Genomic DNA, 21,690 nt, shown 5'->3' with positions numbered 1-21,690 from the left:
TTATAAATTGCACAATGACTTGTATTTGGTTAAGTATACTTTGCTGGAGGAGAATGCTATAAAAAATATATTTTCTCGGCGTTAGGTAAATGTTTTAAGTTGTACTGTATTCCCTCTGTTATTGGGTCAGTGGCATTCAAGTGCTGGACCAAAAAAACATGTTTCTTTCCCATTCACATGGATAGCCAGCAATAACTGTAACATCTTTGCAGGCATTCCTAAAATTTTCTAGCTCATCTGACAGCAATTACAAATTGTAAATTCCTTTCTATGCAATTGAATGAGGATATTTCTGCAGTTATAAACGTCTTATTTATCAAGTTTCATGACTTGTTTGAAAACATCCTCTTTAATGTATCAACACTTTCTTATTGAAAGAATCATTATATGCCTTAACTTTGCAGTTACACGGCACAATGTTAATGTGTAGATGTTGTTGTTAATGGCTCAGTTATAAATTTAATATTGCCAATTTTAGTTGTAAAGTAAATTTTTCCGAGTGAATGGTAAAATCCAATTTCTCAAAGTTGACCCATTGAATTCAAATGCCATAGTTTTAATACAATGCTTTAGATGTTTTGATCATGGATAGAAAGGAGGAACATCTCATCAGTGTATTGTGGAAGGCCTAAGTACAATTCAAAGTTATTCACAACTTTTGCTGTCTGGGAATGCTGTCTACAATGCAAAAAAAAGTTCAATGTTTTTCTAAGGTGTATATGGAAGGTACTTGGCTGACTGCTACTTTGAACCTAATATGCAAGAAAGACTGTCCATTAATATTCATCTTCTGTAGATGATGTGTATGGTTAAGATATTTGGTTTTTCCACAGTTGTAACATTGCTCAAGTTGTATTTGTTTGTCTGCATTGTTTTAACCAGAAACACACAATAGGAACAGGAGTAGGCCATTCAGCAGCCAAGCTTTCGCTCTCATTCAGTATGTTCATGGTTGATTGTCCTCCTTTCTCCCCATGCTCTTTGATCCCTTTAGCAGTAAGGAATACTCCTGGCTACTAACTAAATGTTTAAAATTTATTTTTGATTCATGGGATGTGGGTGTTTGTTGGCTAGGCCAGCATTTATTGCCAGTCCCAAATTACCCAGAGGGCAGTCGAGGCAACCACGTTTCTGTGGGTCTGGAGTCCCATGTTGGAGAGACCAGATAATGATGGCAGTTTCCTTCCCAAAAGGGCATTAATGAATTAGATGGGTTCTTCTGGCAATCAATAATGGAATCCTGGTTATCATTAGACCCTTAATTCCAGAATTTTTAGTTACATTTAAATTCCACCATCTGCTATAATGGGATTCAAACCCAGTCCCCAGAACATTACCAGCATCTCTGGGTTAACAGTCCGGTGACAATACCACTAGGCCATTGACTTCCCTAATTACTACAAATCTAGCTGCTACTTGAAAACATTTGATGGTTTGGTCACAACTATTTTTTGTGGCGGAGGATTTCACAGGCTCACCATTCTGGGTGATGAAATTTCTCAACTCAGTCTTAATTGGCCTAACCTAATCCTTAAACTGTAACCATTGGTTCTGAACTCTTGGTCATCAGGAACTTCCTTCCTCTGTTTACCGTCCAGTCCTGCAAAAATTTCTTTTTTTAATAAGATCCCCTCATTTTTTTAAACTCTAGTGAATATAGTCCTCAGCAATCCAGTGTCTCTTCATATGTCTCTTTCTTTCCCAGGAATCAGTCCAGTAAACCTCAGCACTCCCCCTTTCACCAGAACATCCTTCCTCAGACAAAAACTGCATGCAATGCTAGAGAGGTACCTTACTAAATCCCTGTACAATTGCTGCAAAACATCTCTGCGCCTGTACACACACTTTCACTATGAATGTCAATATACACTTTCCTGTCTTCACAACCTTCTGCATACTTGCTCTCAGTGACTGGTCTACAAGGCCACACAGATCTAGTTGCACCTCCTCTTTCCCAATCTATCCCCTTTAGATAATCTGACTACCTGTTGTTGCTCCCAAATTGGATACCTTCACACTTATCCATGTTATACTTCCATCTCCCCTGCCTTTGCCCACTTAATCAAATTGTCCAAATCACACTGAAGTATGTCTGCAACTCGAGTTCCAACCTCCTAACTACCCTTATGTTATCTGCAAATTCTTTGGTTGTGATGCTAACCTAGACAAATATATAAAATGTCAGGTATTTATGGTATGACCAAACAGAGCTCTGTCTCACCATGGCCATATTTCACAATTATATTATTGAAGCAATAGTCAGAATGATGTGCAATGGACATTTCTGCCTCCTTTGTATATGCATTGCTTGCCGTCATTTTTATTCTTTTCTTTACCAATGTTTCTGAAGTATTAGGCACATTTCTGTTAGTTTTCCTTTCTAGATTCAGTACATTTAATTCTTGGATTCTAGCATTCTCCATTTTCCCCCTTTCCCACATTCCTGTTGCATGTTCACTTTAATGAACTTATTAATAATCATAATGATAAATGAGTACAGGATAGAGTTGAGACTATTAGATGAAAATCCCTTTGATGCACTGCTTTGTTAAAATCCAGATAGGCCTTTATTTAGGTCTCGCTTGGAAAATGGGAGATAAATAAAAGCCTAAGGGATTAAGGAGTAGGTGACAAATTGGATACACAGTTGGCTCAGTGGCAAAAAGCAAAGAGCACGAGTTGGATATTTTTGTGATGAAAGTGGGGTTCTGCACTGTATCCCTCTTTTCCATGATTTGTATTAATGGTTTTGACAAATGTCCAGGCCTGATTTAAAAAGTTTGCAGACAGTATAAAGTTGGCAGCATTGTTCATAGAATACTCAAGACTGCAGGAAGATTTCAATAGACTGAGTCAGACATACAGAAAACTTGAGAACCGAGCAAATGCATTTGAGGAAGGAAAACAAGGCAGGAATACACAAGTAGTAGAGCAGTAGAATTGTAAAGGAACACTGCAGTGTTGCTTTGCATGTCCTAGCCGCAGCATACAACCCAAGTAAGGAAGTATACTAAAACTGCATAAAACACTAGTTGACATTGTTCGAATACAATGTGTGCTTCTGATTGCTATGTTGCAGGAAGGATGTGATTACAATTAGAAATTTAGTACAGAGGAATTTCAGGGGATATTGCTAGGACAGGAAAGTTTTATCCAGGAGAAGACACAGACTAGGGTTGGGTTTTTTTTTTCAGAACAATGAGGCTGAGGAGGGATAGATTCTATTCCAAAATTGAGGCCTGAATTCACTGGATCAGAGCAGCCCATTTCTCAACACAGACTTCACTTATTTGAAGCACTGAATAAAGGAGGCTGAAGAGAAATCTTTTCATTTGTGGAATGTTGCCAGTCTTGAATTTGCTGCCTTTAAGGTTGGTAGATCCAGAAACCCTAACAGCATTAAAAGCCAGTCCAGACAAAATGGTCTCCTCCTGCACCAAAGTTTTTTTAAAAATTGTTGATGACACAATTTTTGGTGACAGTGCTGCAGCAATATCATTTAACATTCGACCATTGCTGTCATCTGCCCTGCTGGTGAAAATGCTAACAAACCAGTATATAAAAAATGGTTAAGAAAGATCATTCCTCATAATTGCCGTTACAAGCACAATCCATTTGGGCACTGTTAGCTGCCCAAAGTACATGCTTAAATCTATAATTTTGAATTGCAGGAAAACTTGGTGGCCTTGATATGAGGAGCTGAATTTGGTAGTCAAAATAGATGCAGCCAGATTGTGAAAAGTGAAAGCCATTAGAAACCACTTGAAGGAGCAGCGCTCCAAAAGCAAATGCTTACAAATAAACCTGTTGGACTATAACCTGGTGTGATTTTTAACTTTGTACACCCCAGTCGAACACAAACATCTCCAAACCATTAGATTGTCTGTGCTTCCTGAATCTCATCAGAAACTCATGAATTAAACCCCGAAACAAACCCTTATGAAATGTGACTATTACATTTCATAACTGAGCAACAGATACTGGAATCTTGAATGTTGGTGCACATAAGTAAAATTCAACTCCAAAAACATTTGATTTATATATTTAGTTTCACATTTGTATTAGCTTTTAAAAATGCAGTGTGAAGTGTTTTGCAGTCACATGTTTTTCAGTTTTAATTTATTGGCTTTTGTCTTTGAATTATTGACTTTAAAATTTTGAAAGTACTTTGTTAACTGCAGTTTACAACAATCAAACATGATTGTTGTAAAGTGTGCATGTGAGTTAAGCTTGTACTTAAAGATATATTGTCTAAGCTAGTGAAAGCTAAATTAATTTTTTTTCTCTCCAGTTAATTAAAGAGACAAAGATTGTGATAGTACCATCCGTGAACCCAGATGGTAGAGAAATTGCCCAAGAAGGGCAGTGTACGTCGAGAATTGGACTGACCAATGTAAATGGAAAAGATTTGGACAGTGATTTCATGGGTAATGTACTAAAACTGGTAGCTGTTTTATTTCCAAGACTAACCTAGGCTACTGATTTTGGATTACTTTCAATATAGAAACTAAAGTTTCAAACCATATTTTGTCACAGTTGTAACCAATATTGTTTTAATTAGTCCATACCATGTGTAAAATTTGTTTAGCAAATAGCAAAGTTATCTCATTACCTTAGAATGGAGATGTTTTGTTTTGGGATCATTGCTTATCGCTATGCTACCCTGACTACCTTGAGTTCAGCCAAAGGAGGAATTTGTTTAACCCAATCATGTTTTCTGAAGATCTTGAATATTGTGCATACGGTACTGTGCTTCCATTGTTTTCTTATCAAATCAAATTGGTAAAGGTATTAGATCAATATTTGAGTATTGTAACAAAGCTGAAGATTGGGAGCTTGTGGCACCGTCGTACTGACCACATCCTGAGCAGCAAGATCAGATTCAAACTCTACCTACCTTCATGGTTGTCATAACACATCTGAACAGGTTGAATTAACGTATTGAAGGGAAAAAAATATAAAGGCTGACTCGTTGATGGCTTTTTTCAATATATCGAATTTAAAATGTTACAGATACTGAAGTTATCCAGCCCAAATAATTTTCAGTTATAAACTTATAACCAAAATGAATGATCTTGTTGATTTCAACTCCCTCAATAATTCAGAATTTTAGTGTAACTGATCACTTTTCATTGTGTTATTTAAAAATTAATGTGTTGAATTCACTGTATACTTTAAATCATTCTTCAGTTCATAATACATGATCTTGAATATTATGCAGTACTATGCTTCCACTTTTTTTTCTTATCAAATCCAAGTGTTAGTGACATTTTCACAGAGACTGGTTAGGAATGTATCTTGAAGACTGCATTGTAAATAGTAAAAGTACAACACTTGTATTTTACCAGGAAACTCCTCTGAGCAATTCTCAGAGATGCAACCTGAGACTAGAGCGATAGTCAAGCAACTGATCCTCCACCAAGGATTTACATTATCTGTTGTTTTGGATGGTGGCTCTCTTCTTACTACATATCCTTACGATAAGCCTGTACAAACAGGTATGTATTTATTGTATCCCATGTTTATTCCACATTAAATTCAACTTACCTTGTCCTAATGGTGAAGTATTTTGTGTTGACTCTGTAAAGTTATTTTGTTACTCTCGCAGGGTGGTTTGTTTACTATGTTGGGGTTTGGCAAACCTCTTCTGGTAATTTTGAAGTACATGAAAGTTGCAATCAGTTTAACGTCCGCAAGCTAATGAGTTTTTTTTTAAAAGTATTAAATTGGGTTCATCTGTTGATCACAATTAAGTGACATGGATGGCAGGTGAGAAGATAAAATGAAGTTTGGTGACTTTGAATGCAGTGCCAAATTTCCTCCTGAAATGTTTAATATTAGAAGTTGCAAAGGTACCAGAGCTGGAGTCCTGGAATTTCTGTTTGTTTTCCCATCTGCATATCTATTTACTATTTCAATTACCATTTTTTGTAGCTTTTCTACAAACCCCAAACTTATCTGTATCAAGGGTATTTCGTTTGAATAAAAGAAATTGAAGTCATGAGGTATTTATTATCTTTTGATGCTGCTTTATTGAATATGAGAGATAATAAAAAGCAGTGAGGCACAAAGACCCAAAGCTAGTTGAATATGGAAGGTTTGGCATCTTGTGCATTCTGAGAAATCTGTATCCAGTAATTGTTTATGTATTCACAAGCCTTTTTTTTTTTTGCAATAAAAATTCATTTTGAAAGGCTCTAACGTGAGGAAGAAAAAGCAAAAGCTCTTACTCTATGAGCAATGTTTTGCTGCATATTGTGAAGGTAGAAGACTACCCCATCACTCCTCTATTACCTGTTTTCTCAACAGTGGCAAATGAGGAAACCCTGAAATACTTGGCCATAGTTTATTCTGACAATCACCCTAAAATGCATTTGGGTCATCCAGGCTGTCCTGATAACACAGGTGAGAATTTACAATAATACTTAACTTTGTTGGATCTCATTATTTTCATTTTGCACAAATCCAATGTAATTGCATTAACATTGGAAATTTTGAGAGCTATCATGTATTTTGCAACCCCAGATCAAGCATTCAGATAAACTTTTGACTAAGTCAGATTTTGTGCCTACAATATAAAGATGTTTTAATCTGGAACTGATTTTGCATCCCAAGTCTAGATGGAGGGAACAGTAGTTTGAAAATAATGGATCTCTTATTTAAGACTGAGGTAGGAAGAGATTGTCTTTAGAGGGATTGTGGGGCTTTGGTACTTGCCCTCAGCAGTGGAGGTAGGGTCATTGAATGCTCTTAAGGCTAGCAAGGGTTTCAAAGATTATCTGGGATAGGCAAGAGTATGGATTTGAAACCACAGTCTGATCAGCCTGCTCCTAGATCATATGTTCTTATGAATTCTAGATAGCATATCCAGTTTCATTCCTCAATTTGCAATGCTTTTTCCTTTGGCTACTAAACACTGTCAGCCCTCTTGTTCACTGGTTTCTTGGCCTACATCCAACTAGCAAAATTTTGGATCTAAAACAGTGGGCTAATGCAGGAAATCTAATATTGTAGGTAAATCAACAGCACAAAAGGAAATTCCACAAAGAATCAGTTAAAAATGTATGACCGTAAATTGCTATGCTATTATATTACTTTTGGATTTAGCTAAAGTACTTTCTATCCCTGCATCCAAGTCATTAATGCAGATTGTAAATAGTTGAGGCCCAAACCCTGTGGCATTGGTTAGTTGCATCTTGCCAACCAAAGTAAGATTTGTTTATCCCAGGTCCCTGCTTTGCTAGCCAATCCTGTGTCCAAGGTAATTAATTGCTCCTGACTCCATGTGATCTTATAAATGTTTATTTCTGGTCACTTCCTTTATGCTGCATGCAAATTAGAAATTGTTATTGTGAACTGTGATAGAAGACCTGTTTACTTCAATTTGCTTCTGGCATCTGAAGTTTACAGCATTCATTGGTTTAATCTGTTTCAGAAGAAAACATCCCTGATGGTGTTGTACGTGGTGCACAATGGCATGGTCACATGCATAGCATGAAGGTGAGTATTAAATATTGACATTATGAAGCCAATGTCAGAAGTGTAACTGAAGATCTGGCAGGCATTCTAGTTTTAAAATCACCTGATTAGTTCAGCAGAAGCAAGTGCTATCTGCTCTTCCTGTGCTGCCCTCTTATGGCTGGTTGCATGTTGAAACAGTTTGTGTCAGTGTCATAGAGATATACAGCACGGAAACAAACCCTTCAGTCCAACTTATCCATGCCGACCAGATATCCCAACCCAATCTAGTCTCACGTGCCAGCACTTGGCCCATATCCCTCCAAACCCTTCCTATTCATATACCCATCCAGGTGCCTTTTAAATGTTGCAATTGTACCAGCCTCCTCCACTTCTATAGTAGCTCATTCCATACACACACCACCCTTTGTGTGAAAACGTTGCCCCTTAGGTCTCTTTTATATCTTTCCCCTCTCACCCTAATCCTATGCCCTCTAGTTCTGGACTCCCCCACCCCAGGAAAAATACTTTGTCTATTTATCCTTTCCATGTCTGTCATGATTTTATAAACCTATATAAGGTTACCCCTCTGCCTCCGACGCTCCAGGGACAAACAGCCCTAGCCTATTCAACCTCTCCCTATAACTCAAATCCTCCAACCCTGGCAACATCCTTGTAATTCTTTTCTGAACCCTTTCAAGTTTCACAACATCTTTCCGATAGGAAGGAAACCAGAATTGCACGCAATATTCCAACAGTGGCCTAACCAATGTCCTGTACAGCCACAACATGATCTCCTCCCAACGCCTGTACTCAATACTCTAACCAATAAAGGAAAGCATATTAACGCTGCCTTCACTATCCTATATACTTGCGACTCCACGTTCAAGGAGCTATGATCTTGCACTCCAAGGTCTCATTGTTCAGCAACACTCCCTAGGACCATACCATTTAAGTGTACAAGCCCTGTTAACGTTTGCTTTCCCAAAGTGCACCACCTCACATTTATCTAAATTAAACTCATTCTGCCTGTTCTCAGCCCATCTGATCAAGATCCCGTTGTAATCTGAGATAACCTTCTATACCTCTTATGTTCACATCCAAATCATTTATATAAAATGAGTGGACATTTAGTGGACCCAGTGCTGATCCTTGTGGCACTCCACGGGCCTCCAGTCTGAAAACAGCCCTCCAGCACCACCCTCTGTCTTCTACCTTATGAGCCAGTTCTGTATCCAAATGGCTAGTTCTCCCTGTATTCCGTGAGATCTAACCTTGCTAACCAGTCTCCCATGGGGATCTTTGTCGAACGCCTTACTGAAGTCCATATAGATCACATCTACTGCTCTGCCCTCATCAATCCTCTTTGTTACTTCTTCAAAAAACTCAATCAAGTTTGAGACATGATTTCCCTCCCATACAGCCATGTTGACTATCTCTAATCAGTCCTTGTCTTTCCAAGAACATGTACATCCTGTCCCTTAGGATTCCCTCCAACAGCTTGCCCACCACTGCCATCTGGCTCACTGGTCTGTAGTTCCCTGGCTTGTCCTTACCACCTTTCTTAGACAGTGGTACCACGTTAGCCAACCTCCAGTCTTCCAGCACCTCACCTGTGACTATCGGTGATACAAATATCTCAGTAAGAGGCCCAGCAATCCCTTCCCTAGTTTCCCACAGAGTTCAGGTACACCTGATCAGGTCCTGAGGATTTATCCACTTTTATGCGTTTCAAGACATCCAGCACTTCCTCTGTAATATGAACATTTTTCAAGATGCCACCAATTAGTTCCCTACATTCTATATTTCCATGTTCTTTTCCACAGTAAATACTGATGTAAAATACTTGTTTAGTATCTGTCTCATCTCCTGCGGCTCCACAAAAAGGCCGCCTTGCTGATCTTTGGGGGGTCCTATTCTCTCCCTAGTTGCCTATTTGTCCTTAATGTATTTGTAAAAACCCTTTGGACACTCATTAACTCTATTTGCCAAAGCTATCTCATGTTCCCTTTTTGCCCTCCTGATTTCTAAGTATACTCCTACTGCCTTATACCCTATGGATTCTCTTGATCTTTCTTGTCTATACCTGCCGTATGCTTGCTTCCTTTTTCTTAACCAAAACCTCAATTTCTTTAGTCATCCAGCATTCCCTATACCTGCTAGCCTTTCTTTTCACCCGAACTGGAATATATTTTCTCTGGACACTCATTATCTCATTTCTGAAGGCTTCCCATTTTCCAGACGTCCCTTTACCTGCCAACATCTGCGCCCAGTCCACTTTTGAAAGTTCTTGCCTAATACCATCAAAATTGGCCTTCCTCCAATTTAGAATTTCAACTTTTAGATCTGGTCTATGCTTTTCCATCACTATTTTCAAACTAATAGAATTATGGTCGCTGACTCCAAAGTGCTTCCCCCACGAACACCTCAGTCACCTGCCCTGTACAGAATCCTGCAATGTAAAGTGTAAACCTTTTAATGATATATTGAAGACTTTCTCAGTCATAGAATACAACAATTTAAATGTTTATCCACTTCACCTGACTCCCTTACATCTGAAGAATAAAATTGATTTTATTCCCCAAATAGGAATTGTGGTGCTAGCTAAAATTCCAAATAAAATCCAACCAGCAATAAAGACACACCTGAAATTTGATCTTGTGCAATGCTTAGTTTTGTGGTTTGAGACTGAATGCCTCCCTTATTTGTGGTTAAAAATCTCATGGAATTTATGTTTCAGATAAAGTAATTACATTTTAATCCCTTCATTAACACCTCTTAGTGATTTGTTTTGTTATCTTGCCAGGATTTTAGTGTAACCTACGGTCACTGTCCTGAGATCACAGTTTACACAGGCTGCTGTAACTTCCCACGTGTCAAAGAGCTTGCTACAATTTGGAATGAGAACAAGAAGTCTTTACTCAGTATGCTTGTTGAGGTAAGCATGTATTGTCCAATTCCTCATCAATTCAGAGGTGTCTGCTGCCATGTCGCACCTGACAATTAAACCCAAGGCATTTGCTTCTGTTTGTGAAGATATTTCTTATTTACTGATCTATTCTGTTTAATATTTGTATCTTAGCATAAGACATAGGAGTGGAAGTAAGGCCATTCGGTCTATCAATCAGTCATGGTTGATGGGCATTTCAATGCCACTTACCCGCACTCTTCCCCGTATCCCTTAATTCCTTGCAAGATTAAGAATTTATCAATCTCTGCCTTGAAGACATTTAACGTCCCAGCCTCCACTGTGCTCCGTGGCAATGAATTCTACAGGTCCACCACTCTGTGGCTGAAGATGTGTCTCCTAATTTGTTCTAAATTGACAGCCTCTAATTCTAAGGCTATGTTCACGGGTCCTAGTATCCCCGCCTAACCGAAACATTTCCAGTGTCCACCCTTTCTAAGCCATGTATTATCTTGTAAGTTTCTATTAGATCTCCCCTCAACCTTCTAAACGCTAATGAATACAATCCCAGGATCCTCAGCCATTCATCGTAGGTTAGGCCTACCATTCCAGGGATCATCCATGTGAATCTCTGCTGGACACACTCCAGTGCCAGTATGTCCTTCCTGAGGTGTGGGGCCCAAAATTGGACACCGTATTCTAAATAAGGCCTAGCCGGAGCTTTATAAAGTCTCTGTAGCATATCACTGCTTTAACATTCCAACCCTTTTGAGATAAATGACAACATTACATTTGCTTTCTTAACCTGCAAAATCTCAAAATGCTAGACTTGTCCAGTTCACTAAATTGCATACTGGAACATCCTGAATATGTTGGCATCAGAATCTTAATCTACACAAATTAATTGGAAAATGGAATTTCTACACCAGAGTTTGTAAGACCGCAAAGGAAAAAAGGTGGGTAATCCCAACTTTATAATATGGAGGGAAGTTATAGTCGTCAAAATATTCTCAATCAATTTTTTTAAAACTCCCCAATTTCAATCAATAGAATCCATAGTGATAAGCCAGAAGAATGATAAATTCAAGTGTTATTGTGGAAAAAGTTTATTTTTAGCTTTTCCGATTGCTGTTTTCAGTTTTCCGGATGTAATATAAGGCTATTTTAAGTACCTTGTATCTATTTTCTAAGCTGAGGTTGTTCTCCTCAGGTTCATAAAGGCTTACGAGGAATGGTAACTGATAAAGCTGGAAATCCAATTCCAAATGCAAATATTATTCTGAATGAAGGTGTTAAAGTTCTGACTTCGGAAATGGGTTATTTTCATGTTCTCCTGTCTCCGGGGTCACATCATATTGATGCACTTGCAGCAGGATACCAGCATCAGCGCAAGCAGGTAGAAAATCTAAGTACATTCTCTAAATATGGAGCTGCTGAGGTCAGTTTTACTCCAGATGCTTTTAGACTACAGACTTTTTAATACACGTAATGTGGGCTCATGGCAGGGATTCATTGTCCATCCCTAATTGGTGAGTTTGAGCTGCTGCCGTGAAACACCCCAATCCAGTTGGGGTAGGGTACACCCACATCTAGCCATTTAAATACTTTATTTAAAAGGAAGGTCAAATACTTAAAATTCTGCAGCAAGTAATTCACCTTGTGATTCAGCCAGTCCAGTACCTGTACGTGTGAGGCAGGAATATGATGGAATACTCTCCACTTGCATCAAGTGTATCTCCAACAGCACTTGAGACCATCCAAGCAAAGCAGCACACTTGATTGGCAGCAAAGACAAATTGCTGGAAAACTTCAACAGGGCTGGCAATGTCTGTGGAGAGAAAGCAGAGTTAACATCTCAGGTCCAGTGACCCTCATTCGAATTCACCTGGTTGACCCTGCCATCGCAATTGCCACCCATCGGCTGCAGTGTATACCATGTAAAAGATGCAGTGCAGCAGCTGCCAAGGCTGCTTTGACAGCATTTTCCATACTTGTTCTTCCAAATAGTGAAGATCTAAGGGCAACAAGTACATCACCAGCAATATTCCCTTCTGAATCACAATCCACCCTGACTAAGAACTATATCACTCTTCCTTCACAAAATCAGTAGCCCTGGAATTGGTTGCTTAGTATTATTGGATGTTAACTGGCCCTGCAGTGATGCTTACGACTGGATCATTTTTTTAAACTAATATCAGGATCTGAGCATTTGCAAGTGAAATATTAAACTATCTCTTTTTCACAGACTTGAGATATGTGCTGTTTCTTTTCATTTTCAGTACAGTATTTGCTTTTATTTTCATTCAATATATTCTCGCACTAAAATTTAGTTGAACTTTAAAAGAGGTCATGATGTATAAGAGTCTTGCTTTCTGGTCTCCTCCACATTTAGGAAATATAAATTTACACTCTTCTCTGTTTGAAAATTAAAAGTTGTATTAATTCCATTTTTGTGCAATAGGTGTTTGTATCCCCTTCTGAAGCTGCCACCTCATTGATAATAGTTGTTGAGCTGGATAATAAATTATTTGGTCTCCCCAGAGAACTGGTAGTTACAGCAGCAGGTAAGAATTGATATCATGAGGCAGCATTGAGTTATCTGTGCTAAAATTTCTATTAACAGTAAGTTATAGTTTCAGATTTAAAATTAGCAATTTGTACAATCAACATTAATAATTTGATCATGTTTAACTCTCATGTGGTCATCCTTTTAGTTAAAAACCAGAATTTGTTCTACAATCCCTTTAGAAATTTGAGAAATCTTTTTCCCACTGTTTATTGTGGAAATGTAGCAAAGTTGAAGCGAGCAGGCCAATTGTTTTATTTTTGAATTGCTTGTTTAACTGTGTATTTCCCTTGGTTTAGCATTGAAGTTGTATTGGTCTCTAATTTAAACATTGAATGTAATCAGTTTTGACAGAACTATTTTACATATGTCAATAGCAGTTTCTGTTCTCTATTTTGGGTGAAGCAGTCTCTCTAGCTTGTGTAATGCTATAAAGTGAATGAAACTAAACAACAAATATTTTTACCTTTTTTCCATTAGGTGCAACCATCTCTGCAATAATTGTGACAGCTTGCATCATTTGGTGTGTTTGCGCTATCAAGTCCAATCACCAAAAAGATGGCTTTCATCGTTTGAGGCAGCATAGAGATGAATACGAAGATGAGATCCGAATGATGTCCATGGGTTCAAAGAAATCTCTTCTCAGCAGTGAATTTCAGGATGAAACTGAAAGTGAAGATGACACTCTGTATATTAATAAACATTAACATATCTAGCTGGACTGGCAGAAATGTTATCTTTTTGCCAAGTAAAATGAACAAATAAGCATTAACCCGAACAGAGGATTTGCCTGATCTACTGCACATTTGGGAAATGTTGGAGTGATTTTTATAACATATAGTTATCCTTTTTTCAAAACGTAGTTGCTACAAGGAGGAATGGCAGTTTGCACCATCACTTGAGCATTGCACATACCCTGAACTGACTGCTGACCTTGTATTGTGGTTAAGGGTCAACCACATGAAGAATGTTGTTGCACCATATCTACCATCTGAGCCTCTGCCTGACCATACTGCAAACTTATGCCAACATTTAAAGATACAGTATACCTTTCACTTCTCCATTTTTAAGAAGAGAAATGTCTGTTAACCACCTTTTTAAAACAACTGTTCATTTATTTTTGCGAACTTTTCGATATTTTGTATAAACAAAGTTTTCAAAAGAAATGGAGTGAATTGGAAAGAATTGTGCAGTGCTGCTACTGTCATTTTGTCTGGATTGTACATGCTAATTTCAAACCGTGGGCAATTTTTAATTGAAGGCATATGAAGCTTTATGTTGTCTAAATCTTGCCAGTGTTACAATAGAAGGAAAAGTGACTTGTGTATATGTTTGCCTTCTGATCCACATTAATTTAAAAATTTGATATCCCACTTTTTGCAGTTTTATTTTGCTCCATAAAATACAAGCAAATGAAATTTGTCATTGGTTTGTAATTCAAAACTAATATTTTAAAAATGGTCAATGATATGTTCTTTATACATCAAATGCAGTCTCTGCAATTAGCAATAGGTTGTATACATTTGAGAACCAGACAATTTTGGTAGGGGGCAGGGATGGACAATGTGCAGGCAGAGGTTAGAGGGAACAAAAACCAAATGAACCATTTATGAAAATGGCATCTTCAAATTTGTCATGGTTATCCTTTTATTTTTGAATTTATTTTTTATGCACACTGGATCATTTTATAGTTGGAGATTTCTCAATTGGAATTACAAATGTTAGAACTGAACATCTAATTTTCAAGGTGTTCTTTTATTATATAAATTATGAAATATCTTAGGCAGTGAAATTGCTTAATTTGAATCATGATGATGGTAGAGGTGACTACTGAAGTAAAACTAGAATTTATGGTCCTATCATATATGCTGTTTGAAGCATATTTTTTTCATAGTTTTTATAGTCTGGATCTTGGTGTAAATTTTTTCAATATACTGTAGAGATGCATTGAATGTGGGTGAAGGGTCATAGAATAATGAACTCTTTGTAGGTGTGAGTGAATGTTTGTATGTGTGTTTTCAGTGTGTGCCACTGAATGTACACCTGAATTGCCTAAATACAGTATATGATCACCAGAAATACAGCATTGCCAAAAACACCTAATTCATATTGTTAGATGATATTCAATTTATTAAGAAACGATTCACTGTACTTAAGTTCGTCACTCCATTGTGTTTGGAAAATCACTTCAGAAAGTTAGTATCATTGTTCATTTGTACTTTTTGCACAAAACATTTTATCAATATTGTGTATTTGATTATATGCTGTGATGCCTTAAATTTTTCATATTTTCATTTTGTGGTGATGTCACTGGGTTTCAGTGAAAGGTTTTGGCATCTAAAAATAAATGCTTTATCTAGCACATGTATGTTTATGGTGGTATATTCAATGTTTAAACAGTGCTCACATGGGTCACTTAGTTCCCTTTTGATAAATTGCACATGGAATAAACAAAGTGACTATCAAAGCTGACTGAGTCAACTTTGAGTCAAAATTGCTTTTCTTTATACTACCTAATCATTATTGATGTGACAAAGGGCACCAATTGGAAAAAATATCAAAATGTCAAAAATTTAAAAGTTGGCTGTTTCAACTGATTCAAGGAACCTAAAATGAAATAATTGAACAGAGTATTTATTGCAAAAGATTAAAAATGTTCTAAAGTATTTTGGTGGGGAAAAATCTAGGAATGTTTGGTAAAATTCTATTTTACATTAGACTTAACAAATAATTTGAGCGTTACTTTTCAATTCTATCTTTAATAATAAAATTGTACAATCAAACACTAAATCAGAATATGTAGACTAGCCAAGGTGTAAAACTGTCCTTTGATCTATCAGATACTCTAAAGGCAGTGTCATTTCATGTAGTTATTCATTTTCTAAAGTAAATTAACCTTTTGCTTTATATTGGTTTTAAAATGTAATACCTTTCATCATAAAGTCTGAATTGATCCAAAAATGATTCTTCCCAAGTCAACTGAAATCAATAATGTCTTTTGTTTGAATGTGATTTGAGGTCAGCTGTTCACTGAAACCAACCTGGAGAAGCAAGCTAACACATTTTATAACATTGTCGAAATTGGATGGAGTGTATAATGTGCAGTCTATCTGCTGCAACCCTGTCAAATTTCAATTGCACATTGGACAAACAGGCAGAAAACTAGTCACCAGGAGACATAAACATCAACTAGCCACAAAACGACATGACCCCCTCTCACTAATATCCTTACATACAGATGAGAAAGGACACAACTTCGACTGGGACAACACATCCATCCTAGGACAAGCCAAACAGAGACACACATGAGAAATTCTAGAAGCATGGCATTCCAACCGGAACTCGATCAACAAACACATTGACTTGGACCTGATTTACCACCCTCTGAGAAAAAGAACCGGAAATGATACTACCACCAACCCAAAGAAACTCAAACCTATAAATAGAAAGCAGGAATCATCAGCAATGTTTCGTCCAAAGGTTCACTGATGATGTTACCTAGTATGGTGACAAAACGTCTGAACGTGAACCTTCCAGCTCAGCGAGCAAACTTACATTCAGAACCTCAACCTGAGCTACAAATCTTCTCAAAACTCACTGCACGTCCTATATCTAATTCGACCAGTTTCAAAATGTCAGTTGTTAGATTGGGAAGTTCTTTTGAGCCTTTAAAAATGTATTGAAATTGAACTTCAGTACAGTGCTCAGCGTGTGTTTTTTTAAACACAAATTTCAGTTGTAGAAATGCAAATAGGCACAAACTAGACTCTTCAGCCCATTATGCCAATTAAGAAGACTTTGGCTAATCTGCTACACCCCCCTCACACCAGCCATTAACTCAGTGATATTGCTAAAATCTATCTACCTCATCTTTAAATACATTATCTAGCCTCCACAACTCTCTGATAGAGAATTCCAAGCGTTCACTAACCTCTGAGAGAAAAGTCCTCTGCATCTCAGTTTTAAACAAGTGTCCCCTGATTGTGTAACTGTCTTCTGGCTTCATTCCTCCATGATTGGTAGCATCCCAATATCCACCCTGTCTTGCTTCCTCATTCCTGTATGTTTCATTAACATCAGTCTGTCGTTCTTCTAAAGTCTAATGATTGATTAAAAGCTGTTTTTGATAAGTCAACCAGTTCACCCAAGGAATCAAACCTGTGAATTGCTTTTGAAGTGTGTCCAACTCCAGTATGTCCTTTATTAAATATGGGAACAAAACTGTACAGAGTATTCTATAAGGGGCTATTGAGGCTACATATACTGTAAGAACAAAACTGCCCTGTTTGAAACTCCTAACCCCTAGCAATAAAGGCCAAAATTCCTCTGCCACCTTGACATTCGTTGCACCTGTAAGCTAACTTTGTGTTTCATGCAAAAGAAAATGCTCTGCAATGCATTTCTTAGGAATCTTTCTCCATATAAATAATAGTCTTTCATTTGAATGTTCTTACATTAGTGTACTGTTTCACACTGCCTCACATTAAACTCCGGCTGCCAAGTTTTTGCCTACTCGTTCAACCTATCCATATCACCTTGCAAGTTCCTCCTACCCTCATCCCACATGCCCTCTCACCTATTTTTGTACCATCAGCAAATTTGGAAACATTGCACTCTAACCCCTCCCCAGTCACTAATATAAATAAATTATTGAGACTTTGGGGTTGATCATTATGGCACTGGTTTCATCTTTCCAACCCGAAAAAGACCCATTAATCCCAACACCATCTTTCATGTGCTAACTAATCTTTAATCCATGCTAATGCAATGTCCCTGATACTGGTGAGCTCCTACTTTGTGCAATTCTTTTGAGACCTTTTCTGTTGTGGTCTGAAAATTCAAAATACATTACATGTACCCATTCCCCTTTGTAAACTGTTTTTGATATCCGCAGAGCTCTTAAATTTGTCAAACATGTTTTCCTTTTCACAAAACCACATAGATTTTATTTTATATTAAGCTTTTCTAAATATCCTGCTATTTCTTCCTCAATGGATTCTAGCATTTTCCCAACAGCAAATGTCAGACTAACTGGCCTATACTTAACAACTTAGGGTGATACAGTTTAAAAATAAGGAGTCTTCCATTTAGAACAGATGGAGGTTTTTTTTCTCTCCAATGGTCAAGAATCTCTGAAACACCTGTCCCCGAAGAGTGCGGAAGTCAGGTCTTTGAATATTTTCAAGGACTGAAAGAAAAACTCTTATGAAAGTCTAAGAGTACAAGGCTTGCAGAAAAGTGAGATTGAGGTCACAATCGGATCAGCTGTGATCTAACAGAATTGTAGAATAAGTTTGGGGTCTAAGTGGTCTACTAGTTTTTATGTGAAGCTTCCACAGTGTTTGTGGAAATTTAAGAATTTGTGCCTAACCAACTTTGGGGCTATAAATAGTGTTGCAACATGGTGGTAAACCCTTCTGATAATTAAACCAAACACACACAAGCTCACCTCACCTCGTAATCTGTTAAAGTATGAGTGACAGAGAACTACCTAAATTCCACTATTTAATGAAAAAAATAACAATTTTATTCTTAACTCCAAAAGTGAACATTAAACAACAACTATTTACAACTCTAAACCTCCTTTGTCATGAAAACTTGTTATGTGCCTCCCACTCTATAACAATGTATTGATCTGATAAAGCCTGTATTAAAATTACAGCAAATCAACTTTCAAAACCATAGTGTTGATCTTCCTCTGTTTGTAGATCTCACTGGATCATCTTCTGTTTTCTGCTGCACAGATTTTTCATATGAAAAGCTATCATTCTTTTGAGTTTTCAGGCAGTATGTCTGACAATGGCAGGTGGTGCTCTTTCTCTGGCTAACTGTCCAAAATGCCTGCTTTTTTATACCCCAAGACATCACGTCATGTCATTGGTTGGATGTTGTCAAAACAGTAAAATTCAAATTCAATTGGGATTTAGTGTCTTGTGGCATAATTTAAACTGATTAAATTCGAACTGTTGTGAAAGCAACTCATTTATCTAGTTTACAGCCCAAATGTTACATCTTCAAATTGTCCAGTATACTTGGACATGACAGGTGCTTGTCAGCTTTCACCCTCTCAAAGATAAAGCATATGCCTTCAACTTCATCACAGTCAAGATTAATGACCCTGTTAACATTGTTAATTGTGCCATGTGATCATATTGTCTGTGAGTATACTGTTTGTAGTTTGTGACTGGAGTGGCAGAGGAATTTCCTGCACGTGTTGCAGCTGCTTAAAGATTAACGTCAGCTCAATTTGGAAGGTGGCTGTGCTGGCGTAAAATATTGTGCTTTGAATCACAACAAACAATGCAGAGGCATGAAGCAAACAGAAGTATAACACTAGATTCTTTTCATAGGCAAAGTGTGCCAGTTTTATTTTGTAAAACTGCCCTGTTTGCCACACTAGAAGATAATGCAACATTTTATATGATGGTAGTTAATGGCAGTGTTGAATATAATACCCACAGAATTCTAGAAATAGATATGGAGCAGGTATGAAACTTAAAGCTGTCATTTATAGTTACCAGTCAGTAATCTGGCAGGTAAACAAAAATATGTAAGTTAAAATGTTACATCTAATACATTTAAAAATGGAAAGTATTCAGTCAACAGTCTAGTTGCTGCATTGCTTACTATGTCATATCCATATTCCAACTAGGCGAAAGTGAGGACTGCAGATGCTGGAAAGTAAGTCGACAAAATGTGAAGCTGGAAAAAGCACAGCAGCTCAAGCAGCAGCAGAGGAGCAGGAGATTTGACATTTTGGGAAGGACCCTTCATCAAGCCTGCCTCCTCCATACTCCAACTAGTCATATATTTACAGCTGAAACACTTGATCCATTATCACTGTGTTAATTGTTTTTCTAATACAATTAATTAACAATCTAAATGGCAGTTGTATTCATTTTTAGTTTCAGAAAAACTAGAATGGGAAGTAGATTGCGTACAAATCTGTCAGTATTCTTTTAAGTGGTCTCACAATGTTGCAAGTTATCGGTTTGTCGGCAAGATCAAACTTAATGCAGAGAAAAAGACTGAACAATAACAGATCCCAATACTTGCAAAGTCTTGACTTCCTTTGAAGTGAGTGGTTTTTAAACACACACGAGTTAGAAAATGAGGAGGTGAATCCTTAGGAACCCTATCTTGTCCTTCTCTCATGTACAGACATACTCTAACCTTTAACACAATGCAAATTCACCAAAGAGCGTCCTGAAAGAGATGCAAAGATTTTGTTGCAGTTGGCTGTGACACAGGACTCTCTGCTCTGAGCTGTTTGAAGGGCTACACAAGAAGCCAAACATCAATCATAGCTGGAGGACTGTCATCTCAAAGAAAGACACTCTTCAGTCTTCTCGAACCTTGCTTGTCTTCTAATGTGAGCTGATAGTCTGCACTGGAGTGTGGCAGACCAGCACATTCCAATGTCCAACATTCTGCGCTGAGGGACACACAAAAGGTTTGGGGCAGTGGCTTGTTATGGACCAGGCCAGACCCCCCCCTCAACATATTTTAAGAAGGTAGCCTAGACCTTTTTTTCTTACTTTAAAGGCAGATGTGAAGTGGAAATTCCAGGAATGGTGCAGCTGGTTAAACCACTTGGCAACAAGAGAAACAGAATTTATTTAAACACTACAGTTGAAACACAATCAAAAGAAAATGGAATTTAGAATAACAACTGTTGGAAAATTTAACTAACCCAACAAAGCAATTTAACTAAGGAACTGCTCCAATCCAGCAACAGCCCATAAACACACCCCTTAGCAAAAGGTAAATTCAAACAAAAGGTTTTTACAGGCAGGAAGGAACAACTTCCAAAGAGATTTCAGGGCGCAAGGTCAGAGAGGAATCATCTGTTGGGGCTTGGAACCTTTCTGCACTGCAGCAGCTTCTGTCTGCTACAGTTAAACCAAACTAGAAAAAACTTGAAGTGGGAGAACTACCCAAACCCCTACCATTGTTAATCTAAGCTCCTCCCAAATATTTTGGCACCTCTGCCTTTATGATCTCTTTTAAAAAAATCCAAGAACAAAATAACCTTGTTAAAGGGGCTCCACAACCACCTGATGAAGGAGCAGCACTCTGAAAGCTAGTGCTTCCAAATAAACCTGTTGGACTATAACCTGATGTTGTGTGATTTTTAGCTTTGAATACCCCAGTCCAACACTGGCACCTCCAAGTCATTGCTGAAGTGACAACATTGTCACAGGTATAGAGACAATGGAGAAAAGTCACTGTCTAAGGTCTTACAACAACAGTAAACTGAGGAGCTGTAAACTGGTAAAATCTCTGAAGCCGTCTTTTTGACATGCAATGAATATTGTAAATAACTACAAATGTAATGAGTAACATATGACTGAAAGAAACTGATTTAGCTTGGCACTTTGTGTAATCTGAATTTCAAACAGTTATATAATGTACTTGTATAAATTCTATAAATAAAGTCTATAGCTGGAATAAAATCTTGCAGTGAAAGATTAGTTTGAAGATGCCTTGTAAAAGTGAATACATTGTAGAACAGACAGCAGTACATTAGACTGCAGCAGCAATTAGCAAGGATTAGTGGAATTAGATATGTCTAAACACAAACAGACATGCGATGAGATCTACAGACAGATTGATTTTATGATGATCTAGTGCCAAAATATCAGGGATAAAGCCATAAATGTATGAGCAGAATTCGGCTATTCGGCCCATAGCGTCTTCTCCACCATTTGATCATGCCTGATATGGTTCTCAACCCCATTCTCCTGCCTTTTCCCCA

General features: G+C 37.6%; 1 protein-coding gene across 2 annotated transcripts in view; it reads left to right on the top strand.

Moving 5' to 3' along the window:
- The window catches only part of cpda (carboxypeptidase D, a), a 57,744-nt gene extending 42,457 nt beyond the window's left edge, over positions 1-15,287 (top strand). The window contains exons 14-21 of one of the 2 annotated variants that reach the window (XM_072589772.1): positions 4,292-4,427; positions 5,349-5,498; positions 6,310-6,405; positions 7,439-7,500; positions 10,265-10,396; positions 11,577-11,762; positions 12,828-12,930; positions 13,413-15,287. In XM_072589772.1, the coding sequence (XP_072445873.1) occupies positions 4,292-4,427; positions 5,349-5,498; positions 6,310-6,405; positions 7,439-7,500; positions 10,265-10,396; positions 11,577-11,762; positions 12,828-12,930; positions 13,413-13,639 (1,092 nt within the window). In that variant the 3' untranslated portion in view covers positions 13,640-15,287. Of the gene's footprint in view, positions 1-4,291; positions 4,428-5,348; positions 5,499-6,309; positions 6,406-7,435; positions 7,501-10,264; positions 10,397-11,576; positions 11,763-12,827; positions 12,931-13,412 lie in introns of both variants that reach the window. The other variant, XM_072589771.1, reaches the window with a different exon arrangement.
- The last annotated feature ends 6,403 nt before the right edge of the window (positions 15,288-21,690 follow it).

The sequence above is a fragment of the Chiloscyllium punctatum genome, chromosome 19 (genome assembly GCF_047496795.1).
Source record: "Chiloscyllium punctatum isolate Juve2018m chromosome 19, sChiPun1.3, whole genome shotgun sequence".
Lineage (NCBI taxonomy): Eukaryota > Metazoa > Chordata > Chondrichthyes > Orectolobiformes > Hemiscylliidae > Chiloscyllium > Chiloscyllium punctatum.
The sequence above is the reverse complement of the archived record's forward strand: the minus strand, read 5'-3'. Positions and strand labels throughout refer to the sequence as shown.